At 40.8% G+C, this 22,403-nt stretch overlaps 1 protein-coding gene across 1 annotated transcript in view; it reads left to right on the forward strand.

The window, feature by feature from the left end:
• ercc3 (excision repair cross-complementation group 3) overlaps positions 1-18,318 on the forward strand; it is a 77,133-nt gene extending 58,815 nt beyond the window's left edge. The window contains 4 exon segments of the mRNA XM_051931251.1: positions 288-405; positions 6,032-6,150; positions 11,602-11,751; positions 18,080-18,318. Of these exon segments, the coding sequence (XP_051787211.1) occupies positions 288-405; positions 6,032-6,150; positions 11,602-11,751; positions 18,080-18,214 (522 nt within the window). The 3' untranslated portion in view covers positions 18,215-18,318.
• The last annotated feature ends 4,085 nt before the right edge of the window (positions 18,319-22,403 follow it).

The following is a 22,403-nucleotide window of genomic DNA, read 5'->3' on the forward strand; positions in this document are numbered from 1 at the left end:
GCGAATACTTTTTGAACTCATTGTACTTAAGACTGCCTTTTCTGCAGGTATGTTTAAGTACATTTTAAGTTTAATTTGAATTTGTTAAAGTTTACACATTCTTGAACTTCCTTTACCCTATATGCTCTTTAGATGCTACCTGGGTTTGGATTTTAATGATACCCGTTTTGGTTTATATAGATTTAAAAAGCTGACCAACTTTATGACCTTAAAACATCTTTAACAGTTGAAAATTTACAGTTCTACAATATAAAAATTTTTTATGTTTCATGCATTCTTTTGAGTAGGTGGGAGATACGTCCTTTGATCTTCCTGAAGCAAATGTGCTGATTCAGATTTCATCTCATGGTGGCTCTCGAAGACAAGAGGCACAGAGGCTGGGGCGAGTTCTCAGGGCAAAGAAAGGTGAGTGGTCAAGAAGATAACCTGGTACAATCTTCACTTTTATCCAAGTATTTGTACATAATAGTTTCTTTATTTCTGTAACCCCTTGTTTAATGCTGCTGCTTGGGTTCTCTATCCTTCTTGGATCTTAAAGAATCTGGCAGTATTACATTTTTAAAGAGATGTTTTACATTTATTTATTTTTGAATTCACATGATTGTGTTCAGTCAGATCAGAAGTTTGAATTAGAATTTTCCATTTTAATAGCTGAAAATGTATCTTTTTCGAATTGTTTAGTGGCCTGGTTAAAACAGAAAGAAATATTATCCAGCTCTGTCTTATTAATATTTATTTAAATACGCATTTAAGATCACTGTTTCGGTATCTGTAATTTTTAATCACAATTTTGGACGGAATTAATTTTTTTTATCCACAATGTTTCATTTTATCCTGTATAATGCTGAAAGCCCTGATAAGTAAATCATGTCAAAACACTTTGCCAGATATAAGAAATTCAAGTAGATTTATCTTAAATCCAAGGGTGGGCAATATAAGCCCAAAAAAAAATCTATTTTTTTGTGGCACTTTGAAAATAATGATAATTTGAGCCTTTAATGAAATATTAAATAGAAAGTGCAATGTTATCTTTTGCTGATATATTATCAGCAAGTCTTTTTTAAATGAATAAATGTTGTCTTATATACATTAAAAAAGCAAAAGTATTTATTGTAAACCTAAAAATAAGTATTGTAACAAACTAAAATTAAAGACATAGTACAGATAAGTACTCTGTATGTCAATAATTAGACTACTTTCAATATTTGTACTTGGGGATCGGCAATATGGACTTAAATTGATATTGCAATTATTAAGAATAAAGGGCCATATTCATTATCTTACTCTCTTCTGCAGGCTGATGTTGGCTTTTCAAGTGATTATTACAAAGGAAGTCTTACTGTACTGGATTATTCAAATGTACATCACTAGTTGTGTGCTAAAAACACAAGCCTGAGTGACTGACTCTGGCTTAACAGCAGGACAGTTTTAGGTTTCAGAATTTTTTACTTGTGCTAAGGTATTTAGACATTGTTTGAGTCTACCTCCCCAAAGGACATAAATTGGTATTATGTCTTTTACAATAGAATTAATGATCACATTTGCTATGTTCTTCATTAGGCTGCTTTTCTGTGGGGCACTTTCTTGTTAAACAGTTTGGTTAATGTCGTCTGAGCAAATGTTTTTTGCAGTGAATTTTGTGGTTCTTTATTGGGGTAGATGACTAGTGATGCTTTTAAAGTTTAGTCATATTCTTGCTGTATTTACACAAAGTTGATTAAACACATTGTTTATTGAACTCTCCAACTAATTATGGGAAATGTGATATGCCAGTTTAAAGACTAAGATGGCCTAACATTGCCTGTGGGCTTCGTCATTTGTAGTTGTTTCTCTTTGTTTCAATCAACAGCAGCGGGATCTTTGTTATGAAATATAATAGCCTGTATTTGGAAGAAGACATTGTCTGTCCCTTGAACTATTATAGATATCTTCAGTATTCCACAGTAGTGATGATACTGATGCCATATCACGATATCAAAAAGACTTAAAAGTTAACAAAATTATAGAAATAAATATGGTGAGGCAGTGTTTGCCATTGAAAAACTTTTCTTCCTTTATTGCACAAATGTATTTATTGAAAACCTGAGGTTGAACTGTATAAATCATAAATTAACCAAAATAATTTAAAAAATTGAAGTGTTTGGGGTGTTATAAAAATCTAAATTACAGATACATTTACAGTTTTTTCTTGATTTCAAAAAGTTCAAATGCTCCCTTGTAAAAAATTATGTTGCTAATTTTAATGAATATAATGAATGCAGAACTGTTATTTCTAACTTGCTACAGAAAACTGGAACATTTTTTTTTTCTCATTGTATGTTCTAGCACTGGACCTTTTTTAATTACCCTAAGTTCTTGTCTATAAGCCGGACTCATGTATTAGCCGGAGACCAAAAATCATACGAATTTTTAAAATAAAATCGTATCATAGATAAGCCGGACTCATGGATAAGCCGAACGTACTATAACCTATAACTAATAGAAGGGAGGGAGGTCAGTGGTCTCACTCGCGCCCATTTAATTTCTTTAAGGGGGGAGAGAGCGTGTGAGATATTGCCGTCTCTCTCACTCCCCCGCATGGCGCGGTTGGAGCGGCCGGAGCGCGTTCTTTCTGCTCGGGGCGTCGCCGAGTCAACACGAGCGCGTAGCGGTCATTTAAATTGTGATTTTATATGTAAGCATATTTAAATATATATCGCGGATTTCTGCGGACAATGGGTCTTTTAATTTCTGGTACATGCTTCCTCAGTTGTTTGCCCAGTTGATTTCATACAAGGGACGCTATTGGCAGATGGCTGAGAAGCTAGATTGCTTACTTTTCTGTCAATCTTGCGCTGACTATCTGTGATCCTGACGTATGGGGATTGAGCAGGGGGGCTGTTTGCACACCTAGACGATACAGACGCTCGTCTAAAAATGCTGAAAGATTATCTTCACGTTGCTATCTTTTGTAAAGCTGATTCCTGAAAAGACATGCTGCACAGTGCTTCGCATACTTAAAAGCTCGAAGGGCACGTATTGATTTTTGACTGAAAAACAAACTCTCCCTCTCTCTCTCTTTGTCTGCTCCTGACGGAGGGGGTGTGAGCTGCCGCCTTCAACAGCTTTGTGCCGCGGTGCTTCGCATACTTAAAAGCCAAACAGACATATTGATTTGTTTGCTTCACTCCTTTGAAGAGGAAGATATGTTTGCATTCTTTTAATTGTGAGACGGAACTGTCATCTCTGTCTTGTCATGGAGCACAGTTTAAACTTTGAAAAAAGAGACAAATGTTTGTTTGCAGTGTTTGAATAACCGTTCCTGTCTCTCTACAACCCTCCTGTGTTTCTGCGCAAATCTGTGACCCAAGCATGACAATATAAAAATAACCATATAAACATATGGTTTTCTACTTCGCGGATATTCTTATTTCGCGGGTGGCTCTGGAACGCAACCCCCGCGATGGATGTATAAGCCGGACTTATGTATAAGCCGATATTCTATTTTTTCATTTTCACAACTTTTTTCCTTAGATAAGCCGCGGCTTATTGACAAGAACTTAGGGTACTTAAAATTCACCAGTATGATGTTTTCAATTTACTTCCTAGAAACACCATCCTATTAACAGTTTCTGGATTCAGAGCCTTATGTTATGTGAGAGGGTGAAATTGTGACAAGAATTATAACAATTTCAAAGTAATTTCAGTTAATACGAAAATAACCAGTTTCTTTTTAAGGCAAGATTGTTTACAGAATAAGTTATTTATTTTTACCAGATAAATATACACAGATGAATGCATAAAGAAACCACCTTCTAATTTGTCATGAACTAACTTAATTACATTAGCATGTGCACAATCTGAATTTATTCTCTGATATTTTCTTTCTGGTAACTGTAAACTACTGCTTAAAATCCATATTAAATATTAAATTTAAAACGTTATTATATATGTACTGTTGAATTTGTGAATTTCAAGATAATTCCAGAAAAATTCAATTTAAGCCAACTCTTTAAAGCTGTTTTTGTAACATGCTTTTAAAGTCTAGTTTGTAATTAGACCAATCAGTTAGGTTTGTAATATTTGCTATTGTAAGATTTATATTTGAATGATTTATCTTGTTACACATATCGCTAAAGTGTAATATTTAAGGGATTATTCAAAATAATTCAAATTTAAAATCTCAGAAACTCGTGGCAGTTTAATTTTCCAAATTTCTTTTTTTTTTCTTAAAAACAATTTTTCCACAATTTTTAAAGTTTCCTGTATGAAATCAAACTTGTTAGTTGTACTTGAATCCTGTATTTCAGAAATCATGTTGAACAGCCTTTGATTTGCTAAATTCAAAGTTTGCAATGTGAGTGATTTGACTTTTTCTAAGACTCTGTAGAAATCCAATCCATCCATTCCCAGCCAACACAGGGCACAAGGCAGGAACCAATCCCAGGCAGGGTGCCAACCCACCGCAGGACACACACAAACACCCACACACCAAGCACACACTAGGGCCCAATTTAGAATCGCCAAACCACCTAACCAGCATGTCTTTGGACTGGGGAGGAAACCGGAGCACCCGGAGGAAACCCACGCAGACACAGGGAGAACATGCAAACTCCACGCAGGGAGGACCCGGGAAGCGAAACCAGGTCCCCAGGTCTCCCAACTGCGAGGCAGCAGCGCTACCCACTGCGCCACCGTGCCGCCCCTGTAGAAATCCAGATTTTGAAAATTACTTTAAAAATTCTGTGGAGTGTATGCTGAATGAAAATTGTTAGGATTTTAGTATCAATAAATATTTCATGCTAAATAACAATTGACTGCGGTGGGCTGGTGCCCTGCCCGGGGTGTGTTTCCTGCCTTGTGCCCTGTGTTGCCTGGGATTGGCTCCAGCAGACCCCTGTGACCCTGTAGATAGGATATAGCGGGTTAGATAATGGATGGATGGATGAATAACAATTGAAAACTAATAAATAACTAAACAACATCTTGTGATGCTCTGTTTATTTTGTTAAAAACTTGTATTTTGTCCCGCTTTTGGTAGCAGAGTATTGCTACTCTTCAAGAGGATTTACATGTTTCTCTGGTTAAGATACAAGTGCTGCTTGATTATTTTTTTTTGTTTGCTTAAAGACTGAGCCAGGTGTAACAGATCTTGCTCTTTCTCCAAGTTTCAGATATTATCACATTTGTTTGAATTTTGAGTTCTGTTTTAATTTTGAACCATTATTACTCTTTTAACTTAATTCTGTGCATAATAAATAGTCAACTCTTTCTTCATTATCCATATTACTAACCGAGAATGGTAAACCGGATGGCATGGACGCAGGTACACGGTGATGGGACCATGAGACGTACTGCGCAGGCGCGTACAGCGCGCGTCTCATAAACCGCACGCGAAGTCGTATCCACCGCACACGACGGAGTCACGGCCCAAAAACGAAAGAGCTCAACTGACGTAAATGAGTAATGAAGCAACAACGCGCCCATGGCTAACGACTACCGACACAGCCACACAAATAGGAGGGCTCGGCACTGCAGCCCAGATTCAAATGGAAGAGGCTACGGAGACCCCACGGGTCCATAAAGTACGGAAGGCGCATGCTTCACCGCCATATTGTGAGTGGCACTACTGCGGAGTGAAGGCACAGGCGTCACCGCCATATTGTGAGTGGCACTACTGCGGAGTGAAGCAGGCACGGGTTCAAAACGAACGAGCTCAACTGACGGATATACAAACACGAGCCGCCTGGATAAAATCAATGAATGCGGGCGCCTACAACGCGCGTCTGAAATGCCGCAGGCAAAGCGGGCACGGCTCCAAAACGAACCTGCTTGACTAATGTATTTCAGGATACCCAACGCCAGGGGTAGGCAAGCGAAGCGAGCAGGGGGCGGAGCCCCCTTGTTATAATCTAAGTAAGGTTTGCAAGTCTGACAATGTAACTATCTGCTCTGCTGTTTATATCAGGTATTAATCAAAAATAGAATGTTATATTACAATAGTAGGTGACGAAGAATATTCTGACTTGAAAATCTCAACCTTTTCTCATAGGTATGGTAGCAGAAGAATACAATGCTTATTTCTACTCTCTCGTATCGCAGGACACACAGGAAATGGCATACTCCACCAAAAGGCAGCGTTTTTTGGTTGATCAAGGATACAGTTTCAAGGTAATTATCTTAAAATTTGCCACTATGAATGAGTATTTGATTTAACAGTCTGTTTGAACAGTGTACATTTTGAATTGTTTATTACTGTATATGGTTGATGTTATATGGACAACACAGTTTTATGTTTATTAATCTGTTTAAAATAGCGTGCAATAAATATTTTTTTAAAGAGAAAGAGACACAATCCTTACTAAAGATAGTATAATAGTAGTGACAGCTTTAGTCTTGAGCAGAGCACCTGCCCTATATGGGACCTAATTTGGGTATTCAAAATTCTTAAAGGCATTGATAAATGGATCCAGTAGAATTCTTTCAACTAAACAGAGAATCATATACTTGAGAACACCAGTGGGAATTAAGGAGAAGCGTATGTAAGACTAAAGCCAATGAGGTATGAATAGAAATACCATGAAAATTAGACACACGTGTATAGCGGAAAGGATATGAGGCAATCCCTGTTCCATGTTGACTATGTAGAGTCGAGTATAACTTGTGCACAAACTGAAGCGAAGTAGACTAGTAGGTTGGGTTTCTGGAATAAAATTTGATGTTACTAAAAACAGTGACTGCTGCCACCATGACTCTCACCAGGAAAAGCGGATGGAGAGATGAAATGAGAGGAAAGTAATATTCCAATAGTGAACAGAAGGGGGAGCAAGATCTGTATTCCAGTTTTTTGCACACAGAAAAATGATGGTGAGAAAGGGGAGAATACTGAGAAGAAACTGGGCTTAATAGAGGGAGTTAAGGATAATAAAAATGACTGAGGTTAGTGGCCAAGTAGTGGTATTCTAAACAAAAGCCACATAATTTTAGCAAAGGTTAAATTTGAAGAAAAACAAATGAGTGGAAAACAGCACCGAATCTTACACATAAGTTCTGGAACTTTCTAAAGGCCATGGCTGTCATAAACTTTGATTAAGGTACTAATTCCACATTTTGAGTGGAGATTAGAATTTTGGAATTTGGAAATAGTGAGGCAGCTGAGCCATAGGCGGATTAGCAGCTCAAACTCGTGTGTTATATGCACTTGCATTTTACAAATAGAAAGAGATCACAGACTAGGTTGACTAGCCAGTCATGTGAGATCCGACTGAGCACGCACGCACGCACACACACACAGCATTTGGCATAACATGTTTGTGTTTGTGGCTGTATGTGCGTTCACCCTACAATGTACTACAACTCCTCCGGGGATTGTTCCTGACTTATACCTGCCAGCCCTAATAGGGTGAGCACACACCCATAAACACTCACTAGGACTAATTTAACAAAACCAGTTCACTTAACCTGCATGCCTTGGAGTATGTGTCATTTATTAAAAAGTAAAGGAATGTGGAAGTGGAAGGCACTGCAACTCTATGAGGATTTGGAAACTCACTCCATAGGGATGGAAGTGGTCTGAGGAGAAAAAGTCTGGTCCCTGAAGCCTTGTGGCATCAGTGTTACAAACTTCATTACTGTGCTACACAAAAAATGAAATCTGTTAATCCATTCCCAGAATACCTGCATATATTTCTAACTTATTTAAAACATAAAAAAGGGTTTACTTTGCTACTTGTACAATAAGCAACCAAAAGAAAGTTTTCTGCCATTGCAACCCTCTGTCTCTTTTGACTTTCAGAGAAGTGGTGGTGTTTGATCAATATACTAGTTATTGAGGGGATGCAGTTATGTGTAGTTTGACCAACCAGATGAAAGTTACATGGCTTAAAATGTGCAGATTCAGCAAATGCAGACTTATTTTTCTAAATGAGTGCCTTTAGAATAAAACCGGCACCCGTGCAGGCAGCGGCTTACAGTGCTCCCGAGTTTGCGGTGTTTAGTGTTAATCTTTGTTCGTCTTTGTCAACTAGTATAAGAAAAGAAGTACATTTAAGTGATAGTGGTATGCAGACATACATTTATGAGTGGCAAATCCTGTTCAAAACTGCGCCAAAATATCCAGCGAGGTGACAGAGACGCTCCGCAGCCTTTGCTTACTTCAGCAGCCTGAGCAACTGAGCTGGCGGAAACGCAAGTGCAGAGATAGGAAGCAGAAACGAGGGAAACGCGGCAGTGTTAGCACAAGGCTAAAAACTAACCCCACCAGACCATTTCATTCTGCTCGCGAACGTACGATCGCTGGACAACAAGCTGGATTACATAAAGCTGCAGTGGGAGTGACAGACTGTTGCATCTTTATTTTCATTGAGACATGGCTCCATGAAAACATTGTAGACTCGGCCATCCAGCTAGACAGACTGACCATCTTCCAAGCGGACAGAGACGCCTCTTTGTCCCGTATGACCCGTGGGGAGGGTAGGCGGTGGGACTGTTGTGTTTATGTGAACAGAGAGTGGTGCATGAACACTGCCTCAGTTGCGCAACACTGCTCCCCACTGATAGAGGTTTTATTGGTAAGGTGTCAGCCTTTCTACCTACCGAGGGAATACAGTTGCGTGCTGGTGGTTGCCGTCTACCTCCCACATAACGCAAATGCTAACCAGGCGCTAGCAGAACTCTACGAGATCATCAGCAAACGTCGCACCCTGAGGCATTTTTCATTATTGCTGGAGACTTCAATCATGCCAACTTGAAGTCAGATTTCCCAAAATTCTTCTAGAATGTGAACTTTGCTACTAGAGGGGGAAGCTGTTTGGACAATGTTTACACGAGCGCTCCTGAAGCCTACAAGGCCCTACACCACCCCCACCTCGGCTACTCAGATCATATCAGCGTGTTTATAGTTCCTGCATACAAGTCCCTGCAGAAGCACACTAAACCAGCCCGTAAGAACATCAGAGTGTGGCAAGTTGGTGCTGTTTCAGCTCTCCAAGACTGCTTTGAATTGACAGACTGGGACATTTTCAGGGAAGCTGTTATGTTCATCAATCTGGAGGAGTACACAGACTCTGTGACTGGCTACATCTCCAAATTCATACAGGATGTTACTTTGACCAAGGATGTTACCACAAGAGCCAACCAAAAGCCCTGGATGACGAGAGAAGTGCAGAAGCTGCTCAAGATCAGAAATGCAGCCTTCAGATCTGGAGACAAGAGCCAACCTGTCTCGCGCTATAAGGAGAGCTAAGTGGGCATACGCGCAGAGGATTAACAAACACTTCAGCAGCACCAGAGCCATACGTCGTATGTAACAGGGCGTTCAGACAATTATGAACTACAAGCCCAAACCACACAGCAGCGATGGTGATTCCTCCCTACCGGATGAGCTGAACAACCTCTTTGCACAGTTTGAGGTGCAGAACAAAGAGCCTGCAAGAAAAGCAACACCTCCCTCCACTGACCAGGTACTCTGTCTATCCATAACTGACATGAAGAGGACTCTATCCAGAGTTGATCCAGGCAAGGCTGCAGGACCTGACAACATACCTTGTCGTGTGCTCAAAGAATGTGCCAGTCAACTGGCCGGTGTCCTCACAGACATCTTCAACACATATCTGAGCCAGTTATCAGTCCCAGCATGCTTCAAGTTGACCACCATCATACCAGTGCTGAAGAAGTCATCAGTGACATGCTTGAATGACTACTGACCAGTTGCACTCACTCCAATCATCATGAAGTGTTTTGAAAGGTTAGTCATGTCACACACAAACTCATCTCCCTGCCTCCCTTTACCCTCATCAGTTTGCATACCGCTCAAACAGGTCAACTGAGGATGCCATATGCTCTGCCCTTCACCTCTTCCCGACACATCTAGTTAAAAAAGACACATATGTCAGGATGCTATTCATAGACTTTAGCTCTGCCTTCAACACAATCATCCCTCAAAAGCTGGTTGTAAAACTGAGCAGGTTGAGCCTGAACACCACCCTCTGCAATTGGATCCTGGACTTCTTGACAGAGAGGCCCCAGTCAGTTCGGATAGTCTGCAACACTTCCAGCAACATCACACTGAGCACTGGAGCACTGCTGGGCTGCATGCTTAGTCCACTGTTCCTCACCCTGCTGACTCACGACTACACAGCCACACACAACACCAACCACATCATCAAGTTTGCGGATGATACAATGGTGCTGGGACTGATAAGCAGGGATGATGAAACAGCATACAGAGATGGGGTGGAACGGCTGTCTGTATGGTGTGAAGGCAACAATCTATCTGTCAATGTCAACAAGACAAAAGAGATAATCGTGGACTTCAGAAAATCACATCTTGCCCATATCCCACTTAGCATCAATGGTTTAGATGTGGAGACTGTTAGGAGTACCAAGTTCCTCGGTGTGCACATACAGTAACTGAGGAACTCGCGTGGACGCATAACACCTCATCACTAATCAAGAATGCCCAACAGAGACTACACTTCCTGAGGTGGCTGAATTGAGCAAGTCTTCCCCCTTCCATCCTCACCATGTTCTACAGAGGCACCATTGAGAGTGTTCTGACCAGCTGCATCACTGTCTGGTATGGGAACTGCAACATATCTGACCGCAAGCGCCTGCAAAGGATAGTGAAGACAGCTGAGAAAATTATTGGGGTTCCTCTCCCTTCACTACAGGACATATTTTACAAACGCAGTGTCCGCAAGGCCTGCAGCATTGTGCAGGACACCTTACACCCCTCACATGGACTTTTCACACTTCTGCCATCCAAGAAAAGATACTTCAGCATCAAAATCAGATCTGCCAGGCTGCAGGATAGTTTTTACCCCCAAGCTGTTAGACTCCCTAACACCATGCTGCCCCCTTGGATCTTCCACACTGCCTTAACCACCTCTAAAAACAGAACTTATACATGCAAGCCACTTTCCTGCAAAGACAAGTGTGCATGTAGAAAAGAACTGAAAATCTCATACTGATCTTTAAGTATTTTGACACTCTTGATATCCTTCTGCTGTGAAACATTCTGACCTGTCATTGTTTACACGTCTTAAACAACTATTATCATACACTGATAATTTCTGTATTATCTATATCTATTATTTATTATATTACATATCTATTGACTATATGTATCTAGATTGCAAATACCATACATTGCATCAATGTTCATATTGCTAACTACATGTATATATTGCTGCTACTTCTTTGTCTTGTCTTTGAACAATGTCTTGTCTTGTGTTTTAATTTTAAATTTAAATTATATTTTTAATTTATTATTTGTACTTCATGTTGTTACACTGTGGACCCCGAGTTTCGCAGTTTCGTCTATCTGTACAATACTGGGATATGGTTGAGATGACAATAAAGTTCACTTTGATTTGAAAATAGGTGGTGCAACAACAGGGAAGTGATTTATCATATTCGATGGTCTAATGGTATGTAGATTAATTATAACTTTAAAGTGATTATGTTCTGAAAGTTTGATTTAGGTCACTGGATTGAAGAATACCTTACATTGAACTGAATGCTCTCATAAGACATGGACATGTACAGTCATGCAACTCAGTAGCCAGCTTCTACCTTTGTCTACGGCATTCCAAAAAATTAATCCTTTATATTTCCATCTAGGTGATCACTCGTCTTGCAGGAATGGATGAAGAGGACTTGATGTTCTCCACACGAGAAGAACAGCACCAGCTTTTGCAGAAGGTTCTTGCTGCCTCTGACCTGGATGCAGAGGAGGAGGTTGTTCAGGGGGAGTACAGTGGAAAGGCACAGGTAAGCTGACAAGTGCATGTTGCAGGAGGAAATGGTTACGTATCTTTGGGTATGCAAAGTGTATGTTCCCATATATGCGATACTGTAGAAAAACGTTCAGGCCGTTAACCATTTTTCTCATATTACTGAGTATCCAATCTCATACTAAAATTTTAATTCCAATCCTGTTTGCAAATTAGAAGCAAATTTTTGTGTTCATGTGTTCCAGCGGTACTCATTGATAACAAATGGATAAAATGAAGCACATAGCCTTGCAGTCTCCACTGAGAAACACTGGCAGTAGAATGTTTCATAGTAAACAGCTCATTAGCTTTAAATGTTGCACTGCGATAGGATGCCATCTTTCAGTGCCATTCCATCAGTTCAGTATGTGAAATTTCTGCTTTTCTCAGTCTGCTCCAGTCAGCTGTAAGTGCTATTATTGTGAAATAGAAGTGTTTAGGAGTAGCAACAGCTCATCCATAAAGTGGTAGACCATACAGACTCACAGAGCTGGGCCTCACGGTGCTGCAGCACATAATACGTACAAATCACCAATTTCTTTATTGCATCACTCGCAACAGAGTTCCCTAACTGCCTCTGAAACCAACATCAGCACAAAGAAATGTGCTCTGGGAGCTTCATGAAATGAGTTTCCATGGCTGAGAAGTTGCACACAATCACTATCTGAAAGTCTGATAGATGAATCTCGATTTGGCAGATGCCAGAAGACTGGTACCTTTTAAACTGCATAGTGCCTATTGTAAAGTTTGTTGGAAGAGGGATAATAGTTTGGGGCTGTTTTTCAGGGTTTGAGTTAAGCCCATTGGTTCCATTGTAGAGTACTATTAATGCTACTGTATACAAAGACCTTTTAAAAAGCTGACTTTGTTCCAGCCTGACACTATCCATGTTCACAAAGCCTGGTTGGTGTGGATGAATGTGAGTGGCCTGCACAGAGCTCTGATCTGAACCGTGTTGAATACCTTTGGGATGAATTAGACCGCTGATTGCAAGCCAGGTCTTACTGTGCAACATCAGTACCTGACCTCACAAATGCTCCTTTGACTGAATGGGCATAAATTCTCACAGACACAATATACATTTTAAAGAGGGGGAACGGCACTCAATATTAATGCTCATGGATTTGGAATGGGATGTCCAGCAAACTCATATAGGTATGATGGTCAAGATCCACAGACATTTGGCCATATAGTGTATATTGCAGATTTTGCTTTTCTAAGGATATCATATTACGTGGAACAGGTTAATAGTTCTCAATCCAGCACATTTGTTCCTTCCATTCCTTGCCAAATACTTTATTAAAACAAAACTTCATTTTGGTGTAAATAAGACCAAATTAAATGGTCAACTTCTTCTGGCTGGTTTGTCATTTTCATCTCATTGTTAATTGACAGCTTGTTAAGAAAAGAAGCAAATGAAAAAGACTAAGAGAAGCTTTTAGGAGTTCAGAATCTTATGAAAATAAACTAAATAAAGCAGAATATTTCTTGAGAAATAGTTGCTTACATAGCAATAACTGCCTTCCAATTAGGTTCAAACAAAAACCTATAACCACTGTGGCCCTCTAGGATCAAACTTTAGGAGTCCTGCTCTAAATTATGGTGTTTTTTAAACCACCTACAAAAGGAATACTTTGTTTTCAGTGAATGACTATTTATTGTTCAGCAGTATCATCCTTACTTGTGTAATGGGAGGAGCAAAAACATCTGTTGCTGAAAAGGTTTCTGCAAGGTGTGGTTCACTGGCTCCCCTAAAACAAAAACTTATTTTTCAGTAATCACTGTTACACATTATGAATTATTGTCTGAAACAGCTAATTCTCAAAACCACCATACTTGTGGCTGTAACATCACCTACCAAAATAAGGAAACTTTTAGCTCTAGTGACAAATTTACTGCCTGCCTGATTCGTCGGCAGTCACAACAAGTTATTTCTATTGGAAATTTTCATACAAGGCATGTAGCTTGAAGTGCTTTACAGGAAGGAAGCTGCCTCCAGAGTCCCACAGGACAAAGCTACAAGCTACTTCTGACAGGGGGCTCTGCCAGACGTTCCCAGCAGACCCTCACAACACGTTTGGGCCTACCAGGCCTGACCGGCATCCTCCCCCACCATCGAAGCCAACTCACCACCAGGTGGTGATCAGTTGACAGCTCCACCCCTCTCTTCACCCGAGTGTCCAAGACATGTGGCTGCAAGTCCAACGACACAACCACAAAGTCGATCAACAAACTGAGGCCTAGGGTGTCCTGGTGCATGGTGCACATATGAACACCCCTATGCTTGAACATGGTGTTCGTTATGGACAATCCGTGATGAACACAGAAGTCCAATAACAAAACACCACTCGGGTTCAGATCGGGGGGGGCCATTCCTCCCAATCACGCCCTTCCAGGTCTCACTGTCATTGCCCACATGAGCATTGAAGTCTCCCAGCAGTACGAGGGAGTCCCCAGAAGGTATGCCCTCTAGCACCCCCTGTTCGGTGCATACGCACAAACAACAGTTAGGACCCATCCCCCCACCCGAAGGCAGAGGGAGGCTACCCTCTCGTCCACCGGGGTAAACCCCAATGTACAGGCTCCAAATCGGGGGGCAATAAGTATGCCCACACCCGCTCGGAGCCTATCACTGGGGGCAACTCCAGAGTGGTAGAGTCTCCAGCCCCTCTCAAGGAGATTGGTTCCAGAGTCAAGCTGTGCGTCGAGGTGAGTCCGACTATATCTAGCCGGAACCTCTCAACCTTGCGCACAAGCTCAGGCTCCTTCCCATTCAGAGAGATGACATTCCACGTCCCAAGAGCCAGCTTCTGTAGCCGAGGATCAGACCGCCAAGGTCCCCACCTTCGGCCACCACCCAACTCACACTGCACCCGACCTCCTTGGCCCCTCCCATAGGTTGGTGAGCCTTTGGGAAGGGGGACCCACGTTGCCTCTTTGGGCTGTGCCCGGCCGAGCCCCATGGGTGCAAGCACGGCCACAAAGCGATCAACTTCGAGCCCCACTTCCAGGCCTGGCTCCAGAGGGGGGCCCTGGTGACCCGCGTCTGGGCGAGGGAAAACGCCGTCCAAATTTTTTATTCATCATAGGAGGTTATGTTGAACCGCACTTTGTCTCATCCCTCACCTAGGACCAGTTTGCCTTGGGTAGCCCTACCAAGGGCATAAAGCCCCGGACAACAGAGCTCCTAGGATCATTGGGACACGCAACCCCTCCACCACGATAAGGTGGCGGTTCGAGGAGGGTGAATTTATTTATTGGATTTGGCAAAACACAAACTTGTGATTGATATGGTCACACAATGGAACAGCGCATTGGAAATGCTAGAAAGGTTTTTGAAACATCAGCATCTGAGCAGCTTTGTATAATGTATAGGCAGCAAGGTTGCTCGCAGGTTGACTAGCATACAGCATGCTTGTCTGCAACACATCCTCCACAGTTACCCTGTCATTTCTAATGTAGTGAGATGTGATTCTTCACATAGGTATCTGCTGTCATGGACTGTCGCAAGTTAGGGCTACTCTCTCCATTGGCCTGAGAGACGTGGTGATTGTTTGCTTAAAATATTCCTAAAGCTTCGGTACAATAACTTCACTGAAACGCTTTCTGGTTGGTATAGCATACCGCAGTTCAAAAACCTGTATCATTTGTGAAAAGCCCTTGTTTTCAAGAGTGGTATGGGGTCTGTTATCTTTACAGATGATAGCTGTTATAGATTCTGTAATTTTTTGGGGACAATGCAAATTCAACAGAAACTTGGAGATTCCCGCCATCTCCAATGTTGATTGTTTAGGCTCTACTCGTGTGGATGTCGACTGAGATTATGTTTATGGGTGACGTTGGGGCAAATGATTTCTCAGATTTGTTCTTTTAGAACAATAATTAATGTCTGAATTGCACATCTTGCATATGGCTTTGCTTTAATCCAGATTTTCTTTACTGACCCACCATTTGCATCCTTAGTAAGTCCACACTTCTGATTTAAGTGTCCAAGATGCTGATTTCAGTTAAAGAGAACACACCACTTTAAGAAAGATAGTAAAGTGCTTTTTCTGTAGAAAACCTTAATAGGTGCATTAGCACCATCTATTGAATCAGATGCCAAAAACAAAGATAAGCAAAAATCTACATATAGTAATAAATGAGGGTAGAGATTCATGAGATCAATCTTGAGACTAATAATCGATATTGAATTGTTAAAACAAAAATAACAATTCATCAGAAAATCGATATTTTTATCCAGGCCTCTGGTTAGTAAAGCTTCCACTCTGTTTAAAACTCTTATTCAAAGTTTATTGTGATTAACCCTGTTCTTAAAGCCCATTCAAATTAAGGTTTAATTAATTAGATAGATAGATAGATAGATAGATAGATAGATAGATAGATAGATACTTTATTAATCCCAGGGAGAAATTCACATACTCCAGCAGCAAAAAATATTAAATTAAAGAGTAATAAAAAAATGCAGGTAAAAAACAGACAATAACTTGAATAATGTTCAACGTTTACCCCCTCTGGTGGAATTGAAGAGTCGCATAGTTTGGGGGAGGAATGATCTTCTCAGTCTGTCAGTGGAGCAGGACAGTGACAGCAGTCTGTCGCTGAAGCTGCTCCTCTGTCTGGAGATGACACTGTTTAATGGATGCAGTGGATTCTCCATAATTGATAGGAGCCTGCTGAGTGCCCGTTGCTCTGCTACGGATGTCAAACCGTCCAGCTCTATGCCAACAATAGAGCCTGCCTTCCTCACCAGTTTGTCCAGGCGTGAGGCATCCTTCTTCTTAATGCTGCCTCCCCAGCACACCACTGCGTAGAAGAGGGCACTCGCCACAACCATCTGATAGAACATCTGCAGCATCTTACTGCAGATGTTGAAGGATGCCAGTCTTCTAAGGAAGTACAGGCGGCTCTGTCCTTTCTTGCACAGAGAATCAGTATTGGCAGTCCAGTCCAATTTATCATCCAGCTGCACTCCCAGGTATTTATAGGTCTGCACCCTCTGCACACAGTCACCTCTGATGATCACGGGGTCCATGAGGGGCCTGGGTCTCCTAAAATCCACCACCAGTTCCTTGGTTTTGCTGGTGTTCAGTTGTAGGTGGTTTAAGTCGCACCATTTAACAAAGTCCTTGATGAGGTTTCTATACTCCTCCTCCTGCCCACTCCTGATGCAGCCCACGATAGCAGTGTTGTCAGCAAACTTTTGCACGTGGCAGGACTCCGAGTTGTATTGGAAGTCCGATGTATATAGGCTGAACAGGACCGGAGAAAGTACAGTCCCCTGCGGCGCTCCTGTGTTGCTGACCACAATGTCAGATCTGCAATTCCCGAGACGCACATACTGAGGTCTGTTTGTAAGATAGTCCACGATCCATGCCATCAGGTATGAATCTACTCCCATCTCTGTCAGCTTGTCCCTAAGGAGCAGAGGTTGGATGGTGTCGAAGGCACTAAAGAAGTCTAGAAACATAATTCTTACAGCGCCACTGCCTCTGTCCAAGTGGGAGAGGGATCGATGTAGCATATAGATGATGGCATCTTCCGCTCCCACCTTCTCCTGGTATGCGAACTGCAGAGGGTCGAGGGCGTGTTGGACCTGTGGCCTCAGGTGGTGAATCAGCAGCCGCTCTATGGTCTTCATCACATGTGATGTTAGAGCGACAGGCCGGAAGTCATTCAGCTCACCAGGACGTGATACCTTTGGGACTGGGGTGATGGAAGATGTTTTCCAAAGCCTCGGGACTTTCCCCTGTTCCAGGCTCAGGTTGAAGATGCGCTGTAGAGGACCCCCCAGCTCTGATGCACAGACCTTCAGCAGTCGTGGCGATACTTATTAGTTTGCCTTTATGCAGTTACCTGTGCCACTGATTACAGCAAACTCTAAATATGCCAGAGATTTGTTTCATAAAATATGCTTATATGATCATTTTAATATTTCAACTATACATATGGATGTTTGGTTGTTATTTTAGACTGTTTCCACCCCCCCCCCCCCCCCCCCCCCCCCCAAAGTATGTAATACGCATACAGTTTAAAACAGAACTCCCTCTGATATGTGAACGTTATGGCGCAGCTCAAGACTTGACAGAGTAACAGTGTCAGAATTAATAGTGAAGTGCCAAGCTGAAAAAACATGTGACTAGTTTGGATGATATAATTGGTGTGACCGTCTGTTAAGTCCGTTGTACTTGGGTTAGTCCTTGACTTGTGTTTTAGCATTTTTTCCCCAAGTCTTGCTTGATTAAAGAGTGGTCACATGTTGCATGCTATCATTGTATATCCACATCGCTTATGCTTGTTTTTGTTTCTTTCAATCTCTCATATAGTTCTCTCGTCATGCTGGCACAATGAGCTCCATGTCTGGTGCAGACGACACTGTTTACATGGAATACCAGTCGTCCCGGAGCAAGGCATCTCTTGGAAAGAACATTCACCCGCTTTTTAAACGCTTTCGCAAGTGACTTCTTTTGCTATGGCTATTTAACTGACTGAAATAAAGGATCCTGGGATCATAATGGGGAATTCTTTTATAGATTTTGAACACAATTTTATGTGTTTCAATAAACTAATTATTGCCCTAATATTGTCATCACGCTTCATTTTTAAAGGATCCTCTAAATTCCTTTTGTTAGTCATTAAACTGCATATTAAAAAAAAAAATCACACTTTTTTTTTCTTTTTTAAACCCTCGAATTAAGAGGATTATGGTTTCTGTACCATGAAGGATAGCTGGGAGTGTTTCTTTGCCCTGATGGATACTTTTTTGATGAAATAAGACAACAAGGCCACATGAATGATGAGTTCTTCTCAGTTTCTGCCACCCTATTGAGTGCAACTGCTTCTTTGTTTTTCCCTATTCTCACTGCCACCATATCACAAAACACCATTTATTAAAACTGTCACGTGAAAAGGTAAGTACACCATCTTTCCATTCTGTTGTGGTTTAACATATTAGGACACAGCTAACAATCATCTAGTCCTCACCAAGTCCTAAAATTAGATTTCCACAGTTGGAAATAACACAAATTAATGTGAAAACAGGCAAAACAAAAAAATGTAACATGCAGAAGTCATTTGTAATCACATCCTTCATGTTTTCACAACATGGTAAGAAGGGAATTAGAGCCAGGTGGTGAACGTTTACAGTGTAAATTATTCTAAGTGGGTTATGGATAAAAGAATAAGATGTTGACCCACAAATGCTTGATGTAGGGCGGGATTCCTGTGGTTTAGACTGGGTCTCGTCGTCATGAGGAGCCAATTTTATGCCATCCCCTACTCTGTTGTGTGAAACTGGGATATTCAAGTACATTGTGTACTGGCTCATTTGTATCAAACGGCCCCATTGTAACACAGGGCTTATAGGATTTATTATGAACGTGACTTTCTCCTCCTTTATTGCACCACATTGGATTACATGTACAGTATTACCATATTTGGACCATTCAGCTTAGGTTTTTTTTTTGTATATATAATATGTGAGTGAATATATGAAAAAATACTGTACAATGTATTGTACAGTATATAACATTTCTATAAACTTAAAAGGAAGATTACTATATATGTGAGAGTGAATGTTGTAAATGAAATGAGAAGGACATCTGGGAAATCCCCATTAAAGTTAGGAAGAGTACAGAGGTTAAACACATTATAATAACAAGACTAATAGTAATACATTTAACTTAAAAATGCCTTTCAAGGTACCCAAGGGCAGTGTGCAACAATATAAATAAAATCAAACAGCCCAATATACAAACAAAATGAATGAAAACAACAAAAGGCAATATTAAAATGATAGGTTTGCTGTTGGTTTCAGGAGTTCTCGACGTGAATCCTCCTCATCCTGGTGAATGCTCAGTGACCTGCATTTGGATTCTAGGCCTGTGGAATCTGAGCAGGTCTAGGACTTCGGCTTCCTTAGCTTGGGATGACAAGCTGCAGCTCAAATGCCTCTCTCTGTCCCTCATTCATCCAACCTTTAGTTGTCCACCCCTCCACAACTTTATTATTGCTTGTTTGTGAATTTTTTTAATTTGAAGATAAAATGTCCTTAAAAAGTCTGGAGCTGCTAAGATTTACAGTCATTAAAATATTTGCTTAGATTATCTGCAAAATAATACCCAAATTTGTCAAGTATGCGGTACTGTATTATGAGCGGGATTTACTGAAGGCATTGAAAAGCTGAGAGCAGTGATTATGTTCATTATTGGGGTTTATAACACAATACTTGTACACACTTTGCCTTAAATAGTGTGTCAGTTTCACTTGGATTATTCACTAATTTTGTTATATTCCTTCATGTCTATTATGTTTGCTGTTTGGGAGAATTAAGGAATAAGAAAAAAAAAAACTATTTGGAAAAATGTGTTTAGTTTTTCACACCACCATATTACCCAACTCAGAAATTGTGTGAAGTACACACTCGCTTAATGATTAGATAAAACACATTTAGAAATAGTGGACTGGCAACCCTCTTTTGTGCCTGATGCTGCCAGGAAAGAATCCTGTTTCCTGAGACCCTCAATTGGATCATGCATGTCTGAGAAATGTATTCTCATATATTTGGAAAAGGAAGTGATGATGATGATGATGATGATGATGTGCTCCTGGTGTGATTTGGATAGGTAGTTAAGTTGCACCACACTTTAGCACATACAGTGGTAGTGTTGCTGCCTTGCAGGACCAGGGTTCACATCCAAGGTCCTCTCTGTGTGTGTTCACATGAGCTGTAGTCATCCCTTTTTAAAGTGGGGACCACCACATCCCGGTCTGCCAGTCAAGAAGTGTTGTCTCCAATTTCCATGCATTATACAAAGATGCCTCCTCCCCTTTGTTAACCAAGACATCCTAACAATATCCAGCTACAGAAGTGTGTCCACTGTTATCTCTGAGGGAGGGTTTGTTTACCAGCTTCAGGAGTTCCTCAGTGTGTTCCATCCACATCTTGATAGTATCTCCACTCAAAGTCAATGCTACCTTAACATTGCTGAGAACATTCTTGGTGATATCCTGCCTTGTCATCCATGGTAATCTAATAATTACTGATCCTCTATGACTTTCTCGGAAAGAATGTCAGTAACTGCTCTCAGCCAGTGTTTTCAGTTTAGTTACTGGCCCATCTGCTTTCTTCTTGGACCTTCTATTCCTCTAGGTCACACAGTTCTAGATTACCCCTTGACCTACCTTTCTGTTTTTAAGACACCTTACAGAAACCTCATACAAATACAGAAAGAAAGTACAACATCTCTGAAGTAAACTGTGGTCCAGGCTTCCAGCAGAGCACTGCCTGCTCTTATTATCGGCTTTCTAAAGAGCAAAATTGACATCCGCATCTAGTAGGTATTTCAAGATACATCTGTCCAAAAAAATTAGTGTATTAGTGCTGCATTTATAAATCTGTCATTTAGTATATAGTGCCTATTATCACAAGTACGGTCCTTAAAATGAATTATACATTAGTTTGATGAGATGGCAGTATGGAAATAAGCAGCTAAGAGTAGAAGACAAATTGAGCTGTGCCATTTTTATTGTAGGGTTGGCTTGAGGAAATGCTGCTTGAAGCCTTGTCCATGCTGTTATTTTTCTGTACAGGAGGTTGAGAGTTGGCAATGCTGGAAGGTTGGCAGTGTGTATGTGTGTGTGTGTGTGTGTGTGTAACAATTTTGACAAAACAAGCTTGTCAGTCCTATTCACCTAATCCCTCTAAAATAAAATCAAGTACAGCTTTTGAAATCCTTAAAAGTCACCTCTCTATCCCACTACTTGATCATTTATTCAATGTGTCTTTGGACTTCTGCGTGAAGAACACCTTTCTAAAGTTTTTAATGAAATCTACCCTTCACACGTTTCCATCTAGTTCCCCATGTCCTTGTTAAAGAAATCATTTTACATTCAACATGCACTGTAATTCCTTTCATAATTTTAACACCTTAATCATGTCATCTTTTAATCTTTTTTGGTTTAAAATAAAAAGGTTGAGTTCCTTCCATCTTTCTGCTGTTTTCATCAGTATATGAGTTTTGAGTGTCTCATCCCCTTGCTTCCTATGAGAAGACATGGCATCTGCTTGATCTTCTTGATGGGACTGTTCTTTCTGTGACTCCTATCCTCATATTCTACCAAAGAAGTCCTTTTTTGGCCCTCTATTATGGACACATTTCCACTGACTGGTGAGAAAATGTCTGCTTATTTCATGGTGTGGAGTTTAAGTTTACTCCATTTTCCTTCCACATCCCAAAGATATGCTTTCTAGGTTAACTGACAATTGTAAATAATTTGATAACAAGCTCATTACTCTGGTGGTTGATTCTACTTTGTGTGTACTGGAATAGAATTTGCTTCATTGTGACCATAAAAGTGTGACAGCCAATATAGCAAAAAATTGAAAATTTGTGTCTTTTTGACTTTGGAGGTGTTGGTTATTATGTCTTCTTGTTTTATGTCACTACTCATTTTTTTCTGGGTGAAAGTTTAATGTTTAAACGGAGAGAAGGATTGTGTCCCGATGTACATCATAAGCTCTGCATAGAGCTGGCAATATTTACAAAGCAATCCAGAATGTAATTTATTTTTATCCATCCTTCCATCCATTCATTCCCAGCTCCCCCACTCTGTAATTCGGGCTCATGGGGGCTGGTATCTATTTCAGGA

This window comes from Erpetoichthys calabaricus, chromosome 8 (genome assembly GCF_900747795.2).
Source record: "Erpetoichthys calabaricus chromosome 8, fErpCal1.3, whole genome shotgun sequence".
Classification (NCBI taxonomy): domain Eukaryota; kingdom Metazoa; phylum Chordata; class Cladistia; order Polypteriformes; family Polypteridae; genus Erpetoichthys; species Erpetoichthys calabaricus.